The sequence below is a fragment of the Neopsephotus bourkii genome, unplaced genomic scaffold (assembly GCF_033783945.1).
Source record: "Neopsephotus bourkii isolate Nb327-2 ecotype Australia unplaced genomic scaffold, CSIRO-AGI_Nbou_v1 NB_1433, whole genome shotgun sequence".
In the NCBI taxonomy this organism is placed as follows: domain Eukaryota; kingdom Metazoa; phylum Chordata; class Aves; order Psittaciformes; family Psittacidae; genus Neopsephotus; species Neopsephotus bourkii.
This window is the reverse complement of record NW_026901910.1, coordinates 2,916,906-2,942,854: the sequence shown is the minus strand read 5'-3', so window position 1 is coordinate 2,942,854 and position 25,949 is coordinate 2,916,906. Positions and strand designations below refer to the sequence as shown.

Here is a 25,949-nt window from a genome sequence, read left to right as displayed (position 1 = left end):
TGAGCCATTTGCTTGCACAAGGGACAATTCTCACCAGTCCTATGGCATTCACGCCTCAAGTAACATCCACTGCACCCTCTGTGCAAACAAGCAACAAACCCTCCCAAACAAGCAACCTCAGAGGAGGGAATGGCAGAGACAGGAGCTCTTTTGGAGACACTGCAAACTAGGATTCAGCTGGGACAGCCCAGACTGGTCCCAACCCTTGCTGCTGTTCCATACCCCAGCTTTATCTGGCTTAGGATAGAGGCTCCTGGGGCAGGGATCGCTTCTCTTCCTGTTTGTACTGCACTCAGCCCACTGTGGACTTCATCCCCAGCTGAAGACTTGTGCTACCATGCCAGCAAACACCCTCATAGCTCCTGGCCACACTGTCTATATTGGCACATCCGCTCCTCAACTGAACCCTGGCCAGAACCAATGGCAGCAAGAACCTGGCATACTTCAGGTCAACCTCAATACTTCATTTGGCTTCTAAAGAAGTCAGTGCCTTTGTCTCTTGCTTCCTTCCTTTATTTTAGGCCTCGAAATGCGTACCATCTCTCATGAATATTGATGAGGATCATTAGTTGCTGAACATTTCACTTCTCTTTCCCCCTGTCTATATAAAAGGTTCATCTTTGTAAAAGGGGAAAAAAAATCCATCTCAAGTTGTATCTCTGGATTAGTCCCATTAATGCATTTATAGATTGAGTAAATACTTATGGGAGCAAACAGTGGGCATAAAAGGGTATATACAGGCCCCAAGATTGCTGCTGCACTGGAGCATGATTGTCCTGCACCGACTGGGCAGGCTGCTGATTTGAGTTCACTGCTCTGTGAAGGATCACATTAGCAGCCCTGAGCACTAAATAACCATCACATTGGCTGCGCAGCCAAGGGGATTGCAATCACACTCCCCACCCCACAAGCTCCCTACGTATCCTTCAGCTCTTTGACCATGCCTGCTCCTTCTGTCTTCATCAGCCTTAACCTGAAGGCTGCCAACGACTTCAGTTTTATCTAGTGAATACAGATGGCAGGGTTTGGCCACGTACATCAAGCAACTTGGGGAGAAAAAGATCAGGACTTGCAACACTCAGCTTGATACTTGACAATAATATTTCACTATTTCCTTATGATAAGAATGGATTTTTAGAAGACCTGAAGAAATGCCAGCCCAAACAGAGCATGATAATGCAAAATAAGTATCTTTCAGGCAAACCCCAAACCCACTTCATTGAGAAACAGGAATAAGTTCATTTTGTTGGCCTGAAACACACTATTTCTTCCTATTTGTCATTAGAACTGTGAACTACAGCTGTCTTACACTGCTCCTGTAAGAAAGGAGCTTCACCATACAGGTTGGGACTGCAGAGCAGAGGTGACGTTACATGACCTAATGACACACAGGGAAACCAGCAGGGAATGGAGCTTCAGAACTGTTTCAGCCTTTTCATATCGTACCAAAACCACAGGCTCTCTTGTGAAGATGAAACCCTTCTGGTGTCACAGGCACAACATCAGTTCCCACCCCACAGCATGGCTTTAGCTCAAAATCCTCTAACCAGTTGTGTTTCTGGCTCACAGATGCACAGTTGACTTATTTCTGCTGGCTTAAGGTCTGTTTTAATGGCAAGCCTGGCTGTTTATCGATCCCGAGTGTGTGTCTCAGCATGGGACTTCAAGATGCAGTGGTTTTAATTGATATTCTAAGCGGTGGCAACTTGGTATCGCTTCACTGCTCCAGCCTGTGAGGCTCCAACCTGGCTCTGCTTGTGGAAAGCTGGCACGTGTGTCTGCCTCCAGGGGAAGGCGGCTGGAGATCCAGGCCTGGAAGGAACAGACCCTGTGTTTCCTTGCAGCAGACCTCATAATGACAGAAGAGATGCTCTTTGTTTCTCCAGCCTTCAATGGGGATATACTCTCACATTCCTGCCTCTTTCCCAAATGGAAGTCTGGATCACTTTCTTGGAAGCAATGGCTTCCAGTTACTTTAACAAGCTGCAGGCTCCCTCACAATCACGCTATCAGTTTATGCTGGGAAGATTTATGGCATCATCAGAACCTGACTTGATGGCCCAGCCATACCTGCATGCCCAGGTTCTGGTCCAGTGGACACCACGTTGACAGCATGACCTAGAGTGCTGATGAAATACTGCCTGCCAGCAACCTCTCTGGCAGGGTCCCATGGGCACAGAGGGAGGAAACTAAACAACAGATCCAGGGGATGCAGCAACAGCTCTGCAGAGAGGGGAGAGCTATCAACAGAACCACAAGCTCCAATGCAAACTAAGAGGGCAGCCTGGAGGCAGCACAGAGATGGGAAGGCCAAAGTCACCCTCCCTGGGGAGAAGCTATGTGTCTCCTTTAAGCCATGCTCCTCCTGCCTCCAGCAATAAACCACCCCTGACCCAATGGAGAAAGCAACACCAGGAGGTGGCCACCAAGGTAAAGTGAAGTACATACGGTTATCCCCATCCTTTTCAGGTGCATTTTACAGGACAAGTTCTTCCCCACCAGCTTGCATGTTCTTTTAATGTACATCCCATTTCAAATGCATTCAGGACCTAAAGGGGAGTGCAAGGGCAATGGAATTCAAGTAGCCAAGATACTCTAAATCTCAGCCCAGATATTGATCTGTGTTTATTAACCTAAGATTCCCAAAGCATCTTTAGCAGGCCCTCTGGTCCCTGCAAAGGGAGGGAACACAGATTCCATGTGATCCCACGTTCTCCCATACACACCTGCAGGCTGAACAGCACAGGAAGCAGCTCCTGAATTATCTCATGCCACTAAGAGAGTGAGGAAGTATTGCATTCATTTATAGAAGACACGCAGCAATTGCTTTCCATGGGGGACCACTACTCCAATCAATAGATAAAATTATACCCTTAGACCATTAACTGCTACAACACCACTGTTGCCATAAAACTCTCAAGCTTTGCATCAGATTTACAACCAGTAGGATCGCTCAGCTGCATCACAGACAACCAGAGCATCAAGCATGAAACTCTGCTTCCGCTATCCAAAGGGGTAGAGAGCAGCAGTAAGCTGAGGAGGTGTTTTCTATCCTGCCTGAAATTCGGGCATATGGGATCCTTTCTTCAACAGCATCCTTGTGAATGTCTAGGACTCACAAGTGAGGTCTCCAGGGAGAGCTTAGAGCAGCTTCCAGTGCCTAAACAGGATATAAGAAGGCTGGAGAGGGGCTTTGGACAAGGGCCTGTAGGGACAAGACGAGGGGGAATGGCTTTAACCTGCCAGAGAGGAGATTGAGGTGAACTCTTAGGCAGAAGCTCTTCCCTGTGAGGGGAAGCAGCAAGGTCCTGCGTTACCCACTTTTCCAGCTGACCCAACCCAGACAAAGTCTCCCCTTGAAACTAGACAAAAAGACAGCCTGCATGCTGATTTTTCCTCAGGTTTCACTCTCCTCCCTGCCTTGTTTAGCTAACAGAAACACAAAGCACCACAGAAATATCAATGAGACCACTGCTGATAACAATGCACCTCTAACAACTTCTCTGGAGCTCACTGCATCCGTTCGCCTCTTCCATCTCTAATGCTTTTATCAGATAAAGAACAGCAGCATCAATGCAGGTTAGATGGGAGATGCCTTCCCTAATCAATCGTGATTGTGTCTTCATGGGGAGACACGAGTGACAGTGCTTGGGGTAAGGCAAGCTTCCCTGTCACCAAGTTGCCAAGCCATGAGGGGACAGCACCTTCATCAGTGATGACAGCAGAGTTAGCAGCACAAGTCTTCACGGCATCCTGGAGGAGATTAGCTAATAAGGGACCCACCACTGCAGATCCCAGTAGGTTTTGTGCTAGGGATGCTGTAGCTTTGAGCAAAGCTTTGGAGAAATCCCACTCCCAGGTTGCAGGCTGATGCAAAGCCTCAGAGGGCAAACTGTAAGATGTTGGGATGCTCAAGAGGATGTTCAGGTTGTGTATGGGCTTCTGAGTTCAATGCTGCTTGAGCTAAATCAAGTAACATGCTACAGGTCTGGTCCCAAAGGACAGACCTTTTCCCCTGTTAAGCCAGAGAACAGAGTGAAGTTTAAGCTTCCCAGCAGCACAGAGGTTGTTGGCATCTGTAGAGGGGAAAGGTCACTTGTTAGAGGGATAAGAGAGGCTGGCTCTGATTTATCCTTGAAGCCAAGGAATGTTCTTGCTCAGCCTGCACTGTTACAGATGTAAAAGTGACTTTCAAGATCCAGATGAAGTATCTCCATCAATCCAAAACAAGTCAGAGGCAGCAGCTCCATGCTGGGCCACTGATGGGTGGCACGAACACGTCGCTGCATCTCAGTGCCATGCTCTAAGAGGACAAAGCATTCACTGAACAATGGCAGGCTGCAGGAGGGGCATTCAAGCAGGGAGGCATTAGGAGCAGAGGCACAGCAGCTTCTCTCAACAAGCCTTTCCCCCCTCCAGACAGCACCAACTCCATCCCACAGCCCCAACTGGTTTCTCTCCAAGCAGTTAGGTGAGGCCTTGAAATGGATTTCACCCATCTCAGCATCACTGTCACAGCACCGCACTGACCCCAGTGCTCCCTCCCTGCAATGCAGCCTTCATTCTTCCAAGAGCTGCATCTTTCCTTTGAGAAGCTATTAGGAGGCAGTCGAACAGAGCAGCATCTCATTGGCAAGTCACTTGGCCCTTTAAATGATCTCTGAATAGTGTTTTCTTTTTATTGCTTTCTGCAGTGTAAAAGCCTTGATTTCAAACTACTTGGGCTTATGATAAACTCCAGATCTATAACGCTTCTATTCTTGCCCTCTTTGGTCTCTCTCAGCCACTTCTTCTTTATGTTTTTATTAAAAAAAAGGAGAAGATCCAGGAAAACAGATAGCAGATTAAAAGGGAAACAAATTGAAATGGGTCAAATGCATCTTGCTTAGATGACAGCCACCCCATTAGATACTTTTAAACAGGACAAATAACCCGTTCAGAAGCACAAGTGGGCTTTTACATTTATTCTAAATTACAAACCAAATGATTGCAGCCTCAAATGGAAGCACTGGCTAATTGCACTAATATCTCACTAATTCCAGCACCAAGGAACTGGGGGGAAACTAACGATTTCCACCATTTCACCAATTATTCAATTTAGACCAAGGTACATTATGCAGAGCCTGAGTTGAGCTTCGGCTCCATTTTGTGATCTATGACAAGGACTGGAATTCCAATTATTAATAATGGAGGAGCTATAGTTATTCAAGGGATGGGAACAAGATAATTATAAGCCATAAAACCAGCTTTCACATGCATACACAGTTCTGTCCCCACATGCCAGCAGAACCAAAACCGATTCACAGACTAGAGATACCTGAACTTGAAGACAAGAAACTGATAACAGAAGCCAGAAACAGGCAGCTGCAAACTTCTGCCAAGCAGGGGCTGAACAGAACCGTTCCCACTAGCCTTTAAGGGCTGCATGGACCACTATGGAGAGAGCAGGTTGGTAGCTTTCCTTTCCATTCAGGCCACTAACCCTTACCTCATGTCCCACCTTTGAGGTAAGTGGATGAATCTCATCCTTTTAGCATCTACATCTTCCCCCCACCAAGAGAACTCAGAGCTTTACGTTAGTCCCAGCACCTTTAATAAGATCCCAAACCTGAACAGAAGAGTCAAGGTAAGATTTGTTTGCAGCTCAGACTACTAAACTCAAGTCCTCACCCTCCCTCCTCCCCATACTCAAGGTTGGGAGGTCTTATGCTGACCAAGAGCCCCACGTGGCCTATAGAGAAAACCCTAGATTCAGAAAGCCCCATCTGAGCACATTTCTCCAGCCATCACCCAGCAGATATGATTTGCTAAGCAGCATCCTCTCCCAATGAAACACAGAGCAGTGCTGGTTGCTATGTGGAGCTGCAGCTCTGCAGTAATGGCTGCTGGCTTTGCTGTGCTTTGCACAGTGAATGGAGATGCCTCGAAAGCAGAAAACTGGAGGCTTGATCCTGCTTCCAGCTGTGATGCAGATCAAGGTACAGATTTTTGCCTTGTGCCTGTCCCTGACTGATGGATATGAGCCAAGCGGGAAGCAGGGCTATAAGCCAAGGCAAGAACTGCAGAGGGGGAGTTTGGCCTTCACTGAGCACCAATCAGTAACTGTTAGCAGGAGGAGGATGCTACACTGAGCACTCAGACACAAGGATGAAATCCACCCGTCCCGCCCAAGCAGAGGGTCCATCCCACTGAGATGCCACCTGCCCACTGCACATGAGGATACAGCAGCCAGTCAAGCGCTTGGAAGAGGAGGAAGAGGAGGCAGGGAGCTGCCCCATGGGTTGTAGCACCTCCAGGCAGCCAGCGGCTGGTGAGAACAGTTGGTGAAGGTGAAGGCTGACACCTCTCAGTGCTTAGTCGTTCCTGTTAGTAGCTTCATGAATGGCAGCCAGAAAGTGCCATAATTGCTGCAGTGATGCTTGCTAATGACTCCAGTTAGATCTGGCAGGAAGTCAGAGGCAGGAGAGGAGAAGAAAAATAGCAGGAGAGGAACTGATGCCTGAATACCTGCCTTGGACCACTGAGGAGGAATAAGGCCAGCTCAGGACCTGCTCCTAAGGAGAGGCAGGGACCAGGAGCAGAGAGAGATTTTAGAGCACACCCCTGGCCTTCCCTTGGGAACTTGGGAAGGGAGGAGAATTGAATGTGAAGGGGAAAAGAGAATAGAAAACAAGCCCAAATTTAGTTCAAGTCCGTTGGTGTTGAGGGGCTGAGGTGACCCACCCTATAGCTACCACCTTTCTACTCCAAAATCCCCTTGAGCCAGGGCAACACAAGCTATGGGGAGAACAGATAGCTCATAGCTCAGCATCACCTCCATGGCACAACATGTGCCTTGTGACATCCGGTCCACAACCCGTGGCTCCCACTGAACCACTGTGGCCAAGGGAGAGTTGTTCCCAAGGAGGGATCCAGCTCCTGGTGAGCAAACAGCACGCTCCTCCTGATTATGTATCTGTTTCTGAATGTTAACAAACAGTCGGCAGCATCTGATTGAGTGGGTTATTAGCAGAATGAAGACAGATGGTGGAGGATTAACTCTAAAGTGTCTTTATTGCAAGGCCGTCATTACAGACAGCTCTACCTCTCCCTCTGTCTACAACTGCCACCAGCTTAATTTCACCCTACAACTCACAGCCACACACCAAACCGTGATCCCAGCACGCAGACCAGGCAGTCGTCAATCACAGCAAGGGGATAAGCATTAACAGCCACGTTGCAGCAGCACCTTCCTGCTTCCCAGCCCCAAATTGTGCCCAAATCAATCCCTTTTCCCAGTACACGTTTCACAGGGAGGAATCACACACAGTGCAGCGTGTCCAAATAGTTCCTGCCCTGCACATTCCCAGTGGTGCTGGCAGCAGACCTGGTTTTTCATGGCACAGGTTGATATATTGGTATGTGCTAACTAACGCTGACAGAGGCAGGTTCTCACACTGGAGGATGGCTCAGCCTGCATCTGCCATCGGTTGTGTTAATGGACATCCATCCCTTTCCAGCTGGTAAATAAGCAGCATAATGCTACCAAAACCCCTTGCTGGGCATGGCCACAGAGCATCTGCAAACCACAACATTGAGTTTACCCTGCTGGGAGAGGTTGCTGCACTGGTCTGCAAGTGCCCAGCCTGGACCTTCTCCATGGGAACAGCCAGGAGAAGCGCTTTCCTACCACAAAGCGATAACTCCACACTGAAAAGGCCTCTTTGCTTCTCTACCTAGTGCATTCTGTAGATGTCTCCGTTAAGTGACAGCAAGGTTCTAATGAGCCCTGTAATTACCTATTTCCACTACGATGGAGACCCCACACTTCATAATTAGCCCATTGCCCCACTGCCTACCTCTGCTTTCAGCTCCTTCAGCTACCCTGCAATTATTAATAGGGCTATTCATTAGCACCATCATGCAATAAAAAGAGGAAAAGCTCTCACTTGGCTAAAGTATAAAAGGGAAGCTGTTTCTCTCCTCCTTATCCCTGCAAGGTAACTGGCCCAAAGAGCCTGGCTTTGGTGCTTTGGGCAGGAAATGCCCTCGCTACCCCTCTGTTGATGACCAGACATCTGAAACCCCCCTCAATGTGGTTTTCTGCACTGAAATACACCAAAATACTGGGATGCTGGAAGCTTGCAATTGCCATCCAGAATGGCCTCTAGTGAAAACACAAGTCCTAGGTGGTCTTTGTAGCCATGGAAATCCCCTGCCTTTGGGTTTGGCAGATTGTACCTTTAAACATAATGGTCCTGCAGCCGGTGGGGGCCAGAAGCTCGCTGGCTGCACAGCATCAGGCAGGCACACTTTGTTCCTGTTCCTACACAAAGGCTTTACTGTTGGCCTTTCATGTTCCTTTGTTCTCGCAACACAAAGCCACTTTCAGCCTCAAAAAGGGGCTTCACTTCCTAGGCCAATGCAGGCTTTGAATCCACTGGGGGACAGGAGCTTCTGTGAAGGATCCCAAAGGATTGCCAGAATGCCAAGATGGGTCCTGCCAGCTCTCAGACACCCTCTGAGCATCCCTAGGATGCTCTTTCCCATCCCAGCACAACCACGGGAAGCTTCTCCCATAGGCTTAAGGGACAGAAAGGAATTAAGAGGGATATTACTGAACCATCTCACAGCACTCAGACCAGACTGCCATCCTCTGTCCCAAGGGGCAGCCCCTTCCCATTAAGCACACACTCTAATCAATGCTTAAAAAGCATGTGGTAATTAACAAGCACAAGGTGAAGTCTTGTGAAGTACTTTCCCCACGTTATCAGCTCAGTATCAGGGCTCCTGGGAGACCCAAGGAACCTTTGATCTTCTAACTGATATTTGAGCCATAAACTTGCCTCCACGTGAGTTTTATACCCTATGAAAGCTAATGCACCTTTTGCTCCTGGGAAGACAAACCTTCCTGTGAAAGAAGGCTCTGCCATGGCAAAATCCTGCAATACATCATCCTGTGCGAGCAATCCCATCCTTTGTCCAAATCATTCCCTACCAAAGCCCTCAGAATGGACTGAATCTGCATTTGGGTCAAGTTTGCAGCCTCCAAAGGAACCTCATAGCAGCCACACTCCCCTTGACACACTCTGAAGACCTTCCCATCCCAAAGGGATCTCATCCTCTTAGTCCAACAGATGATGCCCTGAGGGTTGTACCAGTAAAAGGAGCCAAACAACGAAGCTACCAGAAGCAAGGAGGCCAATTCTTCTGAGCAAAAATAGTTTTTGTTTAGTTATTATGCTTCATAATTATTTATGATATTTCTATGGATTAATCAATGCTCATAAAATACTTGGGAAATGAGTGGAATATAAACCAGGGAAACTTCAGCAAAGGTGTGGTGAGCAACGCAAAGGCACCTCTGAGAGGTGCAGAGGCACTGAACACTGACAGGGGAACAAGTAAGGCTTTATGACCCAGCTAGAATAAAAAGACCCGATGAAGCGACTTGTAGAAGAGCTTTCCATGAAACAAATCCTTTCCATAGGAAAGGACAGTAGATTATGGATGTATGGAACTAAAACTCCTGTTCTCTTGCAGCTTCATGCTGGGGGGCTTCTCCTATCCAAGCCTGCTAAGCTGTTTCAGAGATCAAAGGGGAAGCAGGATTTTGTCCTTGGTGTGAACAAGAACCTAACCCATTCCTAGCAGTAGGGCATCCACATCCCTTGCAATGAGATGGCTAAAGAGGACAGAATAATAGAAGGTGAGGGACCTGCTCACCTTCAGTCATCCTGCGGTACTTCTCCTTGTACATGAACCCCAGTACTAGGCAGCATCCTCGTCCTGGGAGCCCCAGTTCTGCAAGAGAAGAGACAGCGATGTTAGACTAGGCTGGGGACCAGAGCAAGCACATGGGGATGCTGCAGTGAGCAAATCCTGCTGGATGCACTGTTCTGGTAAAGCACCAGTGAGGTGGGCACATAACTGAAGGCTTTGGTCAGCCTCAGAGCTCAACTTTGCGTCCCAAACCAACTGCTACTATGCTGCTCCACTTAGACACAGAGATGTAGAGACAGAACACTATCCCCTACCTTGCCCCTGTCTCAGGCACTCCTATCTACCAAGCAGACGGAATGAGCTGCTTTGTCCTCCACATCAGAACGTTGCCACCATATGGACTCTTTCATCACTTTCTCCCTTAGCAGGCAACAAAGTAAAATAGGAAATGGCCCTCAGAAGGGAAGATAACTCTGGCTTGAGGCATCTTACTCTTCAGAGGCAAGCAAGTGACCCTACAAGCAATAAAGCGCCGGAGTCTGAGGAGGCGCGTGCCTTTGATGCCTTGATTTCTTAATGGGGCTTTCTGAGTATCAGCAACAAACAGAGATCTGAACAAGGGTTTCTCCAGAAGTAGGCTGCGTGCACGCGTGCTTTCCCCGTGCAAAAAGCTCCAGTTCTTCAAACAAATTCTCCTGTGTCGCAGTGGAGAAAATTAAGGTACCGTGTCCCCGATGCTGCCTGCGGACCTGCCGAGCTCCTCGGGGGCTTCTGCGCTCGGCAGAGCCCGCTGATCAAAGCCCCTTTGATGTTTACTTAATGTGGCCATGGACTCTTTGGAGTCCTGCTCTGCTGAGGAAGGAGAGCTTGGGATCGGCGTGAAGTTGCGCTGCATGAAGAGGGGAAAGCAGTGAGGCAGGAGGGTGTGAGCGCAGCGACAGCTTTGGAGCTGCCTCCAGCCTTGGCTTCTAGCGCCATGATGCAAACTTGGGTTTGAATCCGAGCTCTGGATTGTGCCCAGAGGAAGAGGAAAGTCATTCAATGTGACATGTGGGGAAGGCACACAGATTTATGTGGGTATATTCCTCCCTAACGCTGATAGCTGTCATGGCATCCCGGAAGAGGGTTAGCATCCTCATAGGCTCTGATTCTGCCTCATACTGTGCTAAGTGCAGCAAAAGCAGCCTTGTTTTGATACCAGAAAACTCAGGGTACACACAAGACTAATTAAAGCACTTATTCTAGTATTAAGTAGGGCTCCATTTGCAAGAGGCTGAGGACCAACAGCTCCTGGTCCTGAGGCTCCCTCCCACCAGGGAGGACATCATCATCTAAACAAAACTAATCACAATGAAGTGGATGCTCAGGCAAAAGTAAGGCTCTTGAGATGCACAAAGCAAGCCAAAATCTAATTTCTCCCCTATATCCACATTGTTACCTAAAATAATGCCCCAGAGCGTCTCCAGAAGTGACTCATTTCACCTACCTGGTGTGGCTTTGGGGGTGCTTGTAACTTCCTTGTTGGCCATGAAGGCAGTGACTAACTCAGATGTAGATGTCTAAAGATTGGAGAAATCAGGGCAGATGAGCCAACTATTCACATCCTCAGTGGTTTCCTGAATCAGAGCCCTAATTAACAGCAAGAGATACACAGCAACCATCTCCCATCGCTGATGCAAAGGTGGAAACCAGCCTCTTGCTTTGCAACACAATGTAGCACGATGCGCACAGAGTACACAACAGCCACAGATAGACTGAGGAAGGTGTCAAGGGCCTGCTGGCTTAGCTGGACATGCAGCACAGGTTGCCTCCCTTAGCACTAACAACTAGAATCAATAAGACCTTGCTGAACTTCGACTGCAAAAACAGATGCTTTGGGTGGATGTGGCTGGAGAGCTTTGAGCTTGCCAATAACATCTGCGACCATTTGCCTATAGCCCATGAAGCAGGCAAGAGGCCTTTGTCTTTATTGACAGGAAAACAAAACTGCATTGATTCCTATTGAGCCTTCAACGAGCAAGGTATCAAAGCGTAATTAAAACAACACAATTAGATTAGCACCACACAAGGCAGTGCAGCCCACAGCAAGCTGAGCAAGCTGGCGTTACTACTGAACCCATTTGGACACCCAGTATTCTGGTGTTTGTGGGTGCTGGGTGTTTTTTTCCTGAACACACAGATCTGCATGTCAGGGCCTGCCATGCTTTCCATGGACCACAAACACTATCAAGAGCATCCTGAACTAAAGCAGCAATAGAGGCAGCAATAGCTGCAGCCTTCTCGAGGGATGGATGAACATCCCACCACTTAGGTGTCCACTTGTCTCCCAGTTACAGGGAGCAAAAAGCTCCCAAGGAGGTTGTCTTGCTTTGGAGGTGACCCAAAAGGTCCCAGTCCAAACTTAACCCTGAGAGGAAGGAGGGATTCTCAGGGCTGAGCCACATGGGCTGGATCCCAAGGATTTGTGGGTTAAATCCCTGTGTGCAACCTGGATCAGCACACACCAGCATGGGTGTCTATCTTCCATTTGCCTCCCTGAGGGATGTTATAACTAATGCTTATAAAACACTTTGATATCCCATGATGAAAGGAGCTATACAAGAGCACTGCATTCTAATAACTCATATCATAAATTTGTGAGAACATGCAAAAATCTTTATAGCTAAAGGCACCTTTAAATACTTGAGAGTGCCTTTAAAAGGTAAAATACTTCAAGATGACTGTGGTGCCTGAGGATGTCTCACCACTTCATGGCTTTTAGTGGCTACCTAAAGCTAAAACAGTTAAGCAGGCACCCAGCATTTTAAATGTTTTGGCTTTAAGGGCTGCTGAGAACCACTGAAAACAGAATAGGAACTCATGTGTCCCCCCCCAGCACCCAAACCCCAAACTCCGGCCACTTCTTTGCGATGGCAAGTGATTTTTCCCAACAGAGGTTAAGTAGTTAGAGTTGAAGTTTGTTATTCCAGGAGCTGGGAAGAAATGCAAGATTTCTTTGGCAAAATCACAGCAGAGCTGTGGTTTTACCTTGCTCAAAAGCATCTGCATTAATCCGCCTCCCAACTTACACAAGAGCCACTCAGACAAACCACAAGCGAGTTCACACCATGCAGTCTTAAGGGCAGCCACTGACAGTGAAACAAAAGCCAATTAAAAGTAACGAGAGCTCAGGGTCTTCTAAGAAAGGATCTTTATGCACAACCTGGGCAATAAAGGAGAACTTTTGTGTTGGAGGAAACATCTCCCAGTTCTGGCCCAAACGACAGCATCCTCCTGCTCTTCCCTAATCTCTCCCATCGCTTGTTGTTTCCTTACTCAGTTCCTCCACCCACAACTCAGGAAGGGAACTCAGTTTCTGATGAACCACTGCAGTAAAAGGCTACAGCAGTAATAAAGCTTTATTAACACAATCATAATGTGTATTATTGTGTAGCTGTATCCCACCAGGAATGGTAATAAATGTTTAATAGCCCAATAATACCTGTTTAATAATTTTTCAGCTCATCCTGTCTAATTGCAAGTTTATTAAAGAACGATAAACTTTAGAATTGTTGCAAAGGCATAATTGCAATTCCATTGCTTATTTAATATTGAGTTAATTATATTACAACTGTTCTATTTTCCCATACATATTAAATATCAATTAGCTGGTTTAAGCTATTGATTTGTATTTAATTAACTATGCTGTTATATACCAATTAAGCTCTTCTAAGAGAAGCACAAGCAGCTGGCCTCTTAAATTAAGTTTTGAAAACTTTGTATTAACATAAATATCACATTTCCATTTTCTCACCTTTTTCTTTCTACAGGATAGTGATTTGCTATCAGTAAATAATTATCACAATGGCATGTTATATACATGAACTTCAATCCAAACTTCTATCTTTCTAGGATGGGGAATGGGCAGCCTCCATGCCAGGTGTCCCAGTGCCAGCAACACCAAAACACAGTGACTGGGAAAGACAGAGGGTTGGAAAAGCCTCATTTCACCTGGGGATCTCAGAAGCAAAGAACTTGGGTGGGAGCACTTGAAAGAGCTTTAAAGTGGCCAACAAGGGTGATATGAGAAGGTCTTGTCACTAAATCCAAGAAGTTTTGCTCACTTGAACACTTTGATTAAGAAACCTTATGTTCCTGCTTAGATGTTTCCTGTCCTCATAAAACTGTGTGCTGTTGGGTATCTTGCATATCAGAGAAAGAAAAGCCCCATCTCCCAGGTCTTTCCACATTCCTGGCTTCAGCACATCTAGCAACAATGCATCCCAAAAGTTAGAAGTGCATGGAGAAGCGTTTTCTTCTGCTTGTCAGCATCCTTATTTCCAGGCACATCTAACTTTCTCATGCAGATATCCCCAGCATCCCTATGGCCTCTGCTTCAGGGGACTGTGCTCTGGGTATCCTTAAAGCAAGCTGCATCCCTTCCCTCCAAGTTCTTCTGTCATGTATGCTGACTCTGAGCTTCTTCCCCCGATGCAGTTTGCATCTGTGAGCATTGCTGAGCATTCCAAGCACCACATCTCAGCAGAGAGCAAATGGATCCTTCGGCATGTAATTTCTATATAACACCATTAAGTCTGCAGAGCAACCCAAGATCCTCGGAGATGAAAAAAGCTATACAAATGCAAGTTATTATTAAATCTGTGCCTGGTTAATTTATAAAAATGTATTAAAAAACCTAAGAGGCTTCCCAGATGAGGAAATGGGCATATTACTGTTTGAAATATGAATGAACCAGAGATCAGTGTTAAATGCTGCAGTGATATTGTATTTTATTCCATAGTGCTCCGCAGAAAAGTTGCATTTATAAACCCATTTATTGTGTTATGTACTTGCAAACCACCTTGTCATCCATTTATTGCACAAATAAAATCTTAAAAGCAGAGGATTAGTTGAGTATGTCCCTGTGGGACCACAATCTGACTTTAAAGGATCCATCAGCGAAGGAAAACAGATGGAGCAGAGGTGTTTGCCAGCTCGTTGCTCCGAGACGTAAAAAGCAGCTGCACACAAGGGCCATTCTCTGATGGACCACAGAACTGGAAGTCCTGTTTGTGTTGAGGAGAGAAAACACATGGAGCAGAGCTGGGGAAACGGCAGCATCACCAGCCCCAGTGCTGTTTTCCCTATGGGAGTTTCTGGTTCTGAAAGGTAAAGGTCTAAAGGGTCCTTAAAACCTACCAAACATTCCTTTGGGCTAAAAACCTAACGGAAAATGATGGGAAAACTTGGATGTGCTTGTTTTCACTGAACCTGTTTCAAGCCAGTGTAAAACAGAGCTCTTCGAGATGCCTTGAAAGGCATCAGCACCGAAAACTTCAAGGAGAGGACTAGAGAAGGCACGCAGCAAGAGCTCTGCCCTGGCACCAGACAATTAGAAGTTGCTTCTTGGCAGGAAATACAACCTGAAGAAAGTAAGAAGAGGGCTGAGAGCTGCTGAGCAGGGGATTGTTTCCCCAGGTTCCCTGCCTAATGAAGGGAAGAGAGGCACCTCCAAGTTGTAACTCAGCACTGAAGTGGTTTGAAGAGGTCTCTTTTCCTCTAGTGGCAATGCAGAGCCTTTGGTCCCTAAAGCACAGGATGCTGACCTGTCTGTATTCCCCACTCTGCTCCCCAGCAAGCAAAGAACAACCCTCACAAACCTCATTCCAGTCATTCTCAGGATGTTTCCTTCCCCTGAAGGAGCTGTTGGAGGAAGAACAATTCACTCCAGAGTTAAGGGTACCCTCAAGACATGAACCTTCTTGCATAAACAGCTTGTGCACAGGCATACAGTCAGATCATCCCAAATGCTTTGCTAAGGTCTTGTGGCAGCAGGTTCCACAGCCTAACTACACCTCATGTGCAGGAAAAAGCATTTTCCCTGTACTTCCTATTGTAAAAGTTGGATTTAAATGAGATATAGGAGGAAGTTCTTCACTATGAAGCAACTTTGGGTTACCACTTTCTCCCCCCTCAATCTACTTCCAAAGGCTTCACCAAGAAGAGACACACACAGCTGACTGTCCACAGCAATGCCTTTGTGCCCTCTCCTCCCCATCGGGTCACAGGATGGTTTGGGTTGGACAGGACCTTCAAGATCATGTAGTTCTAACTCTTCGTTTCACAGACTCACAGCATGCAGGCATAGCTCAAGCACTGCTCCCCAATTTACATGATTTCTACAGTATTTCACAAGAGCTTCTACCCAATCGCCACTTTCATCTCACTTCGCTCAGACCCTCTGAAGCTCCTCGCCTTGCTACGGCCCTGGAGTCTGGACCCTCCCTTGGAAGATGTCTGTATTGTTCAGTGGGGCTACGGCCTATTCATCTCGCTGGTGGATTTGCCCTGCACTTCAAGGGCTTCCCAGGGATTTGATCTGCTTTTGACTACAGCCCATTGTATGTGCTGCTCCATTCAAGCCACAAAGCCCATCTCCTGTTTCAAGGCAGCAAAGCCGCTGCAGGAAGGTCAGGAACAAGTCTTCAAGAGACATTTAAGGAATACATGAGTACCTCCACGTGCATTATCTCTGCTTGAACCTTCCCCAGGTTCACAACACATCACCATCCACACCATGTGCTGATGAGGGACTACATTTGCTGACGCTGAGGAGTCAACCAGGGCCATCGGAGGACAACCAAGTGATGGGCACATCTGCCTAGGTCACACTCCAGAGGTTGTGCTGCACCAGCTAACAGCCTATGTGTACTCTATGGAGCTTCTTGCTTCCACCAGTGCATGAAGAGTGACGGAAGGAGAGGCTAACAAGCGGTTTAAGCCTTGTCCCTTGCCCTCTCTGCCTCCCCCAGGCATTTCCTCTTGCAAGCCAAGGGCTCAGATGGCCCTGGGCTGTCTGTCACTTAGCCCCATGCTCTACTTGGCAGCTCAGACCTGAGCTTGCAGTCACCTGGGGATCTGCCTGACAAGGTCTGCAGTGGCACTGATGCTGTATGTCTCGTCCCGCCAGCCACCTTCCTCTTCCACCTCACCAAAACCCAGAAGCTGCATACTCCACAGCATAGAGCAGAAAAATAACACTGCCCAAACAGAGAGGAAACTCTGGAGGACACCTGTGAAACCCATCACACTTTTCTCCAGCCCTTCTTCCATTGCTGTTGAAGAAACAAGATCTTCAAGGAGCCAAAATGCCTTTATGAGGCTGGAAAAGCCCCAGACACCACTGTACACAGGGATCCATGTGAAACAGAGGAGCTGCAAGTGGAGGGTGTCCTACACACCAAGAGGGCTTTCAACAGGAGGGGTTGTTAATCTAAAACCAGAATGAAGCAGCTCAGAACAAATCTGACAGGGATATAAGATCCACATATTTGGATTACTTACAAATACAGATTTTTATCTAAGGACCTGATTTTGTCATCAAAGACTCTGGTTTCTCATTTCCTTGAAAACCACTGCACTGTCCTTGCTCTTGCTGTGTGACCCCTGCACATCCCATTGCAATCCAAGCAACAGTAGCCACCCACACAGCACAACATTATCCTGAAGCCTGGAAGAAGGATCTCATGTTGGAATAAATAACACATTTAGTGCACCCCTGGCACACAGAGAGCCACATTTAAGTGCAGGTCTAGAGATGTGGATCAAGCAGGAAGCACCCCAGCATCATACCCCACACTGTAACACGCCTGCTCAAGCAGGAGGAGAAGGCAGCAGTGGAAACACTTTAGTATAAGCCCTGGAAGCCCTTGTGCTGCTCTGACAGATTGTGGTCACACTGGGGAGAAACACAGTAAAACCACAGCAGTGTAAATGTCACATCTAGGGCATCGCTCTGGATCAACAACTGCTTCTCACACTGCCCACCCTGACTGCGTTTCTGGTTCAGCCATCCATTTTATGAGTCTAGGAGGAGGACAAACCACTTCTACCCTCGGAAGCATCCAAATACAGCTACCCTCTGCCTGACCGAGGAAATCACAGTCACTGCCTTCAAGCCCATCAGCTCCTCCTACCTCAAACCCCACAGAGGTCATGGTCCAACTGCTTCAAACCCTTCCCATGCTGGACATCCTTGATGCAGCTCCTCCAAGCTGTGTCCCTTTAATCCCCTCTGAAAGCAGGGAAGCATGAAGCAGTCATGCTCTCACTTGAAGATGACACAGAGAGTCAGAGGCAGGGAACCCCATGGTCCTTCTATTACAGGAAAAGCACGCTCCAGGCTCGCCAATGCTGTTTCTTCTGTGTATGTTATAATTAAATCGTATGTGCTGGTTATCACAGCACGGCTGCAATTCTTCTGCATCTAAGGCTTCTTTTTCTTATTTTAAATATATGGTCTTCAGCTTCTATTTTATTTTTCCCCTCCTCACCAACTCTCCGCAATTTCAGAAGCCTCTTTAAGCTGCCTTCCTGCTTGCGAGGCAAGAAGAGGGTAGGAAACCTACTGTGCAGCATCAACCCGTTGCCATACCACCTCCTCTTGGGTCCTGAGCTGAAGGAGACCACTGACATGAGCAAGTCATCTTGGGTCAGACCTACACACAGGTTTATCTGTTTCCTCCTCTTAACACACCCCTTCCCCCCCCCCCCCCAAATTTGGGAACCAAAGCACCTAAAAAGCTTGGGGAATCTGACTTGTGGTATTACCAGACCACCACACTCCTTGGCCAAAGGAGCAGCAATTCCAGATTAATCCCACTTGGAGGCACATTTACTGCAGTCCCTGCTTTTCCCCTTCAGTTAAAGCTTGCTCAGAGAGTACACGGTGCTAAAATGGAATGGGCAGGAGGAAAACAGGTTTGTGCCCTCTGCTAATGACCAGGGTGCCAATTAGAGGGAAAGCCACAAGATTCAGTGGATTATCTAATCGTTACATTTCCATCCCTTTCTGCAGGAAGGCTGCTTTGATTGAGGCATTGAAGCTTTATAGCTTGCTGGCAGGAGGGGCTTTGGCCACGCTCAGCAGCAAGGAGAAAGGAAAAGGAACGGACAAATGTCAGGCTGTGGGAGGCTGATTGCTGCCCTCTCTGGACCACATTCCTGCAACATCCTAGCAGCAGGAGGCTCAGTCCCATCATGAGAAACAAATCCATCACCCAGGCTGCTAGGACACGCAGGCATCCCGCTGCAAATGTTTCTGCTCGAGTTGGCACCAATCACCTTGACAGGGTCCAGAGAAGACACTGAGCATCCGCACCACTGCTGCAGCATCCAGCCTGGATGTTTAAGCCTGCAATATTTGTCTCATGACCATCCCTGCTCCCCTTTAAACCACTATTAATGTTCTCACAGACCTGAAAACTCATGGTTTCTACAACTGGTCCTGCTGGGTGATGCTAGTGCTACCCGCCAGCTTCAGCAAAAGAGACCAGTACTTCGCACATTACTTCCTCCACCTCTATGGATGCAGAAGGTCGGAAGGTAAATCAGGGAAGATCAGTGTAAAGGAAGGACTTGGCACCCTGCTCATGCCCTTGCACAGCCCAAAGTGCACACAAATAGTGAGTATCTCGAACATACTGCAGTTCCCCTTGACCGAACTAAACCCCAGCTCACAGATGATGCCAAGGCACATCTCCTGCTACTCCTCCTCCTATCCACTGCCAAACCCTATAGCTTATTGCAAGCAGCCTGGCTTCCACTGCCAGGGGGGCATTTTCCCAGCGTTGGCCATAACTTGAATATGTGAAAACAGCTCCCCTGCTTCCCCCAGTGTCAGAGCACTGCTCCCGAATGTGCCCTCACTCAATCCCATTAAAAGTAATGGGGTGAGATTGTCCAGCCCATTACTTTCAATGGCTTAGTTTCAGCTAGACAGCCTAAAGCTCCTGTACCCTCCAAAAAGCAAGCAGAGTAGCTCCAAAACTCTCTGCTTCATTACCACATCATGTATCGCAGCTTGCCAGGGTTTAATTGGAAGGAGAGCCAAGCCTGCGTTTAGGTTTGCTAATTGCTGCAGCACTCCTTGCACCACTGACTGTTATTTCCTTGCTCAGCAAGTTTTGGTTGTTCAAGGTGTGAGGTTCTAAGGAGAGAGTCCAAGTTCTTTTCATGTAAAAGAAGAAGAAACATATGCAAATGCAGCCATGGGACAGATGCTGTATGAAACAGTTGTGTTGCTCCAAGATTCAGTTGGTGTTGCTGGTGCTGGAGGGAAAGGAGAGCTACAAGAAGAGCTAGTGGGGGAGAGATACAGCTCTTGCAAAGAGCAAATCATATTTAAAATGCATCACAAGAGCTGTAGTTTGAGTACTTCTGAGCTTTAAGGCCAATAATACACTGAGGGCAGAGACAGGCCAAAAATCAAAACACTTTGCTTCCAGACAGGTTGATCATACAACATGCTGAGAAAGCTCTGCAGCCAAACATCTTTCCTTGGGAGCTTGAGAAATCCTGTTTCTGGTCTGATTTCTGACCTCACCTTCTGCTCTGCTTCTGTAAAAGCCTGGCAGAACTTGAACATATAGAGCCACGTGCCCTGCTTACAGCTAGGTTAGAGACCTGCCAGGGATGTACATAATGAAGCATCCAGGACACTGAAGTAGCCACAGCCATCTCACTGCCTAGAGTTATAGAACGGTTTGGGTTGGAAGGGACCTTAAAGCTCATCCAGTTCCACCCCCTGCCATGGGCAGGGACACCTTCCACTAGAGCAGCTTGCTCCAAGCCCCTGTGTCCAACCTGGCCTTGAGCACTGCCAGGGATGGGGCAGCCACAGCTCCTCTGGGCACCCTGTGCCAGCGCCTCAGCACCCTCACATGGAAGAGCTTCTGCCTAAGAGCTCAGCTCAATCTCCCCTTGGGCAGGTTAAAGCCATTCCTCCTTCTCCTGTAACTACAAGCCCTTTGAGCACCCTCTTGAACTCACCTTACATCTCTTGGGGGTGTTAATGTGGGAAGAGCTGTCTAGTTAAATGGTTAAAGAGAAGAATTCTTCCCCCATAAACCCCCTGAAAGCTGCTGAGCTGGCACTTACAGCCAAGCGATGGAAGTTCTGAGCACAACACGGACTTTCTTACCTCTGACCTTAGCAAAAGGGAAAACTACAAAGCAGAGCTCCCCATGCCAAACCCTTGCAAGCTCTTTGCAGACCCAGTGCTTGACCTGTTGCGATGCTGAGTCTATCTGCCGCCCCTTCAAAGATGTGAACGTCTCGATGCTCACAGCCCTGTCCAATGCGGGACAGATGGTGATGAATTTTTCAGTGGCTGAGCTGAGAGCAGCAAGTGTGCTATTAGCATCTTTTCCTGCCCTGCACATCTCATCTGTAAACTCCCATTAAATACCTGGAGGAAAAAAGCTGCAGGAAAAGGGAACTTTGATGTGTTCGCACGAGTGAGCAAACAGCTCAGATCCAAGGTCGGTGGTGCTTGTGGCAGGGGGTAGCTTTCCCCATGTGCTGATTCGGGTTAGCCACTTATCACAGAGATGCTCTGTTAGTATTACTGTACCTTGAGATCCTTATGACATGGGTAGATGGCTTTCAAGCCAGCACCATCAGGAGCAGCAAAGTCTGCACTCCCCTATAAGTTCCCAAAGGGACAGGACTGGGTCTGAACTCTCATTTAAACCAGGCAAAACTTATTCCAATTGCTTGTCAAGCCTCAGGGACCTCTCCTTTCTGCAGCCATAGCTAGTATTAAAACAAGGGATTGAATCTCCTGTTTGCATGGGAGATGAAGGATAGTGCCTGCTGTTGAGGAAGAGAAGGAATCACAGAATGGTTTGGGTTGGAAGGGCCCTGAAATCATCAGCTATGAGTTCAGCAACTGTCAAGACAGTGTTCTTCATCACTGCAACACGAGTACCAGGCCGGAGTTGCCAAGAAGGCAACTCAGATAGCAAGCATTAAACAAACCAAACAAAAACCCCCACACAATAAACCACCACACACTTTGTTTTGGCATGAACCCTACTTACAGCCACAAGAATACTGCCAGGGCTTGTAAGCCATCCTCCTCCTTCGCTACAGGTCCTCTTCTCTACCTACTCACACAGATATCAGCCTGACTTCACCCATCCCAAATGTTGCACCACACTTTAGTTCTGCTCACGTTTAGATGCAACACGGAGATCCTGCATACAAAATGCTCCTGAACACAACAGGAGAGATCCACCTGCTCCTAGAAGGAAAGCCAGCAACGTTTGAATGCTCTGGATTCACTTGTAAGAGAATCTTTCTCAAGCATTTGCTTGCTTAACAAAAACCCAAGCATACCCAATGGGTAGGGCTTGAAGGCACCCAGAGGGATATCCCACTCTGCTGGTCTCTAGTGACACCAGGCTGTAACCCACCTTTCTCCATTCAGTGGGGTTTGCCCGTCTTATCCCCACACTGAGCCAGGCTTGCCTCACACTTCCAAAGGGTAGGAAGATTCGTGTTTGGAGTGCTGACAGATGGACATGCACCACCTGCCTTTCAAAGGACATTCCACACCATTGCTGGAATCAATAATACATTATTCCCTCTATGGCCTATAGCCTCGTGTTTATTATGTGTAAATAGGGATTTACAGCCATCTGAGTGTGTTCATTTAAAGGAGCTGACACCCTGAATATGAGATCTGCCAGCTGCCCTCTTGGGACCTTTAGGAGAATGAAACGATGCTTCATCCACAGAGCCAACTCCACAAAAGAAACAGGTAAAGGGGGAAAAAAAGACTCAAACAAGGCTAAGGTAGAGAGATCAGAGAGTGTGCACATGGAACAGAAGGCAGGATAAGAACACCAATGCTGGGATTCAGAATCACGCCGGCACGATTGTGAAAGGAACGCTAAGCATCGCTCTCATCTCAAGTCCGAGGTGCTGCTCCTAGGAGGCAAAGGCGGGGATGGGGGAAGAAACTTTCCCTTCAAAGTCCCAGGCACACCTATGCAAAGCTCCTTCTTTGATCTTCAGCACAAAGAGGAGAACAGAAGCGCAGCAGCCTTTGCGGCTCAAAAGAACAACTAAAGAGGACTTTTATCCCAGCTCCACTCATCTCAGGTAATCAATTCTGCTCCTGCCTGCAGCCACTCGCTATTTTCCAGGTGGGTAACTTTCTTGCTGGAAAAATGAACAAAGCAATCAAAATAATTTGCTGATTCATTTCGTACTCCTCTGTTTTGGAAGTCTAAACTGCAAGCTAAAGCACCATTGAGGAGTACGGTGTGTTGTGCCGACAGTTTGCTCAACAAATAGCAATGCTGAAATCCTTAATTGTCTCTTAAATGATCTTAACAGAACTCCAGAAGTTACACAGCAATTCCCAGGAGGAAAGCGACACCAATCCAATGGTATGTTTTCTATGGGATGGCAACAGCACAAAGGTCTCTGACACCTCTCAGAGCAAAGTGCCTTTACCTGTCTCCACAGCAGCATGTTCATCCTGGCACACCTTGGGATGCGAGGATGTGACCCTGCTCCCACCTTCCAGCTGAAGCCACCAGGCAAAATGAATTCACTTGTTCAAATCAAGTTCTTGAGCCACGTTCTCCATCAATGAACAGTCAGGCACACACCAGTGTAAATACAAGGCTAGAGAAGTTTTTCTCTGCCAGGTTAGCCCAGCATGCCCAACATCCATGCCTTTCCCAATGTCTGTGCCCTACCCAGCATCCTTTCAAGCTCAACTTCATCCTTTCATTTCAAGAAGAGGAAAAATCCCACCTCTGTGCCATAAACAAACTCCCAAGGCAAACACCTTCCTCCTGGCTCTGCCAAAAAACTCCTTGTGCAGCCTCATCTGTGCTATTTACTCAAAGCTTAGCTGGGAGAGAGCAGCAGCATCCTTTTCCTGCTTCCGAGAGGATGCAGGGACCACGCTTTTAGCATGCAAGAGGCATTGTGAATCAGTACAGAGGAGCAGGAGGTTCTCCTCGCTCCCTGAGCTCATCTGCCTCACTGGGCCCCAGCTCTGGCTCGCTATTAAACATCTGCCACGTTCCACCTCAGAACTTCCTGCAACTCAGCAAAATAGGAGCCCTGGCACAAAAATAGATAAGCGCCCTGAAATACTGGAGACAACAGGCACCCACTGGTCAACAGCTGCGAGCTGCTTTGGCATCATCCCTCACTAGAAGACACTGCATTAGAGGAAGCAATGATCATCATCATTAAATGCCTTGATGGAAGTCAGGCATCTGGTTTGCAGCATTTAGCTGATGAAATAAATAAGGGTGCTTTTGGCAAACACGGAGGGAACAAACATGATGCTATTGGAGAAGCTGGAGGGATTCCAGCTTCCCTAATAGCATCGCTCCCTTTTGCCAGCTCAGGGACTTCCCAAAGGAGAGTCCTGCAGCACATCAGGCCACTCACATCACCTTCTGCATGCTCTTCTGGCATGCAAATGCCCTTGTAGAGGGGACTCAGCTCCCCCAGGGTGAGAACAGACAACAACCTGTATTAAAGGATGACAGGCATGCAGACACTGAAGGGCACAAGTGGAAAACCTGCTGGGATAACCCAATTTCCTTACTTTACATGGTGATGAATGGATCCTGATTGCGTGGTACCCCGCAGGGGACCATATTGCCACCTCTGCCAACAGCAAGGTCAGAAGGCTGCCCACATCCTCCATCTAGACTTAGAGCAAGTCATTTCTCCAGAGACCAGTTATTCCTTCCACCGTCTGTGTCCCAGGGTTACATCCTGACCCTAAGATACCAGTGCTCTTCTAACCATTCAGAAAGGTTCAGGGCCTCAGAGATGCTCATTTAACAAATTTCTGTCTCCCAAATGGTTGTTACTTTTCACTAAACTGAAAACACAGTACAATAGATGTGACTGATTAGGCTGTGTAATACAGTCCCTGCACATTTAGATTAGGAATGATTGCGACTTAAATGAAATAGCTGAATGCAATTCTTACTGCCACCTCTTCTGTCCCCTCTCTTTCAAACACAAGATACCATGTGGGAGGCATAGTGCAAGTCTAGAGAAAGAATAAAGATAGTACGATCCAGGACTTCTGAAGTCCCAGAACCACCTTTAAGTGCCTGATCTCAAAGGGACCTCAATACCTTCCAAGGCCAGGTTGACAGGGCTTTGAGCAGCCTAGTGGAAGGTATCCCTGCCCATGGCAGGGGGTTGGAACTGAATGAGCTTCAAGGTCCCTTCCAACCCAACCCATTCTATGATTCCTGCTTTCTAAGCCACTAGCAGAGTGAAGCTCAAAGGCAGGTGATCTGTGGTAGATGGCTTTGCACTTCCTCTAACAGCCTCACAAGCAGCTGCCCCATGCTTCAGCTGTGATAATCTCGAGGGAACAGCAAGGTCTTGGGCAAATTTAGGGCTAGATTATAGCCCAGCTGACTGTGACTAACCTTCTGAAATGAAGGTCAGTGCTGGGACTTTGAGATGTGATTTTCTTCCATTTATTTCTTGATGTGAAAGCGATGGAGAGTGTAATTACTGCTGTACGACTGCTCACAAGTTGCAAATGTCCTAGCCCAGGAAAAAGGAAGACTCAGATACAAGCTCTGTGCAAGGAGAGGGGAAGATAGGTATCAGACAGTCCTTGCCCGCTCCCACTGTGTGCAAGGAAAGGTTTCCAGGCTCTCACCATCAGCTTGTGCTTGGGAGACCTTGCACATGAACATGTAGTGCCCTTAACCCTCCTCTGTGCAACCAAAGGGGCTCCAGCAGTACTAGGGATGGGGCAGCCACAGCTTCTCTGGGCACCCTGTGCCAGCGCCTCAGCACCCTCACATGGAAGAGCTTCTGCCTAACAGCTCATCTCAGTCTCCCTTCTGTTAGTTTAAAGCCATTCCCCCTTGTCTTGCCACTACATGCCCATGTGAAAAGTCTCTCTCCAGCTTTCTTGTAGGCACCCTTTGAGCACGTCAAATCTCAGGAGGGCAAACTCCTAAGCAAATCCTGCTAAGAGGTCAGGAAAACCAGAGGCAACAACTTCAAGCAGCAAAAAAACACCCAGACTCCAAAACCAACCTCAAACAGCCCTAAAACACTTCCAGTGCAGCTTCAGCAGCAAACTACAAGAAGAAATGCTTAGTTAAGAGAGATATAGCCACTGTCAGGCCTTTGCATGAAGCAACACCCTGTGAGGAAGGACAGCCACAAGGCAGCATCACACCAGCCGCCACTCCCCAGAACTGCGGAAACCAGAGACCACATGGCTTGCACAGCAAACTACACATTAATACCTTTGCTCAAGGGCTTTTAAAGGAAGGAAACTCATTATCCCACAGAGTATCATACAGAAGAGCAGTACCTGTTCTCCATTGCAGACATTAGACTTCCCATTGCAGCAGTCATCTTGTTTCCTTGCCATCGTAACCTATCATTGCTCCTTGCCTCTAACA

At 47.7% G+C, this 25,949-nt stretch overlaps 1 protein-coding gene across 3 annotated transcripts in view; it reads right to left on the bottom strand.

Moving 5' to 3' along the window:
* KIRREL3 (kirre like nephrin family adhesion molecule 3) overlaps positions 1-25,949 on the bottom strand; it is a 270,213-nt gene that overhangs the window by 82,492 nt on the left and 161,772 nt on the right. For 2 of the 3 annotated variants that reach the window (XM_061368493.1, XM_061368494.1), the window contains exon 2: positions 9,706-9,783. The exons of the other annotated variant lie outside the window; for it this stretch is intronic. In XM_061368493.1, the coding sequence (XP_061224477.1) occupies positions 9,706-9,783 (78 nt within the window). The remainder of the gene's footprint in view (positions 1-9,705; positions 9,784-25,949) is intronic. 3 annotated transcript variants of the gene reach the window in all.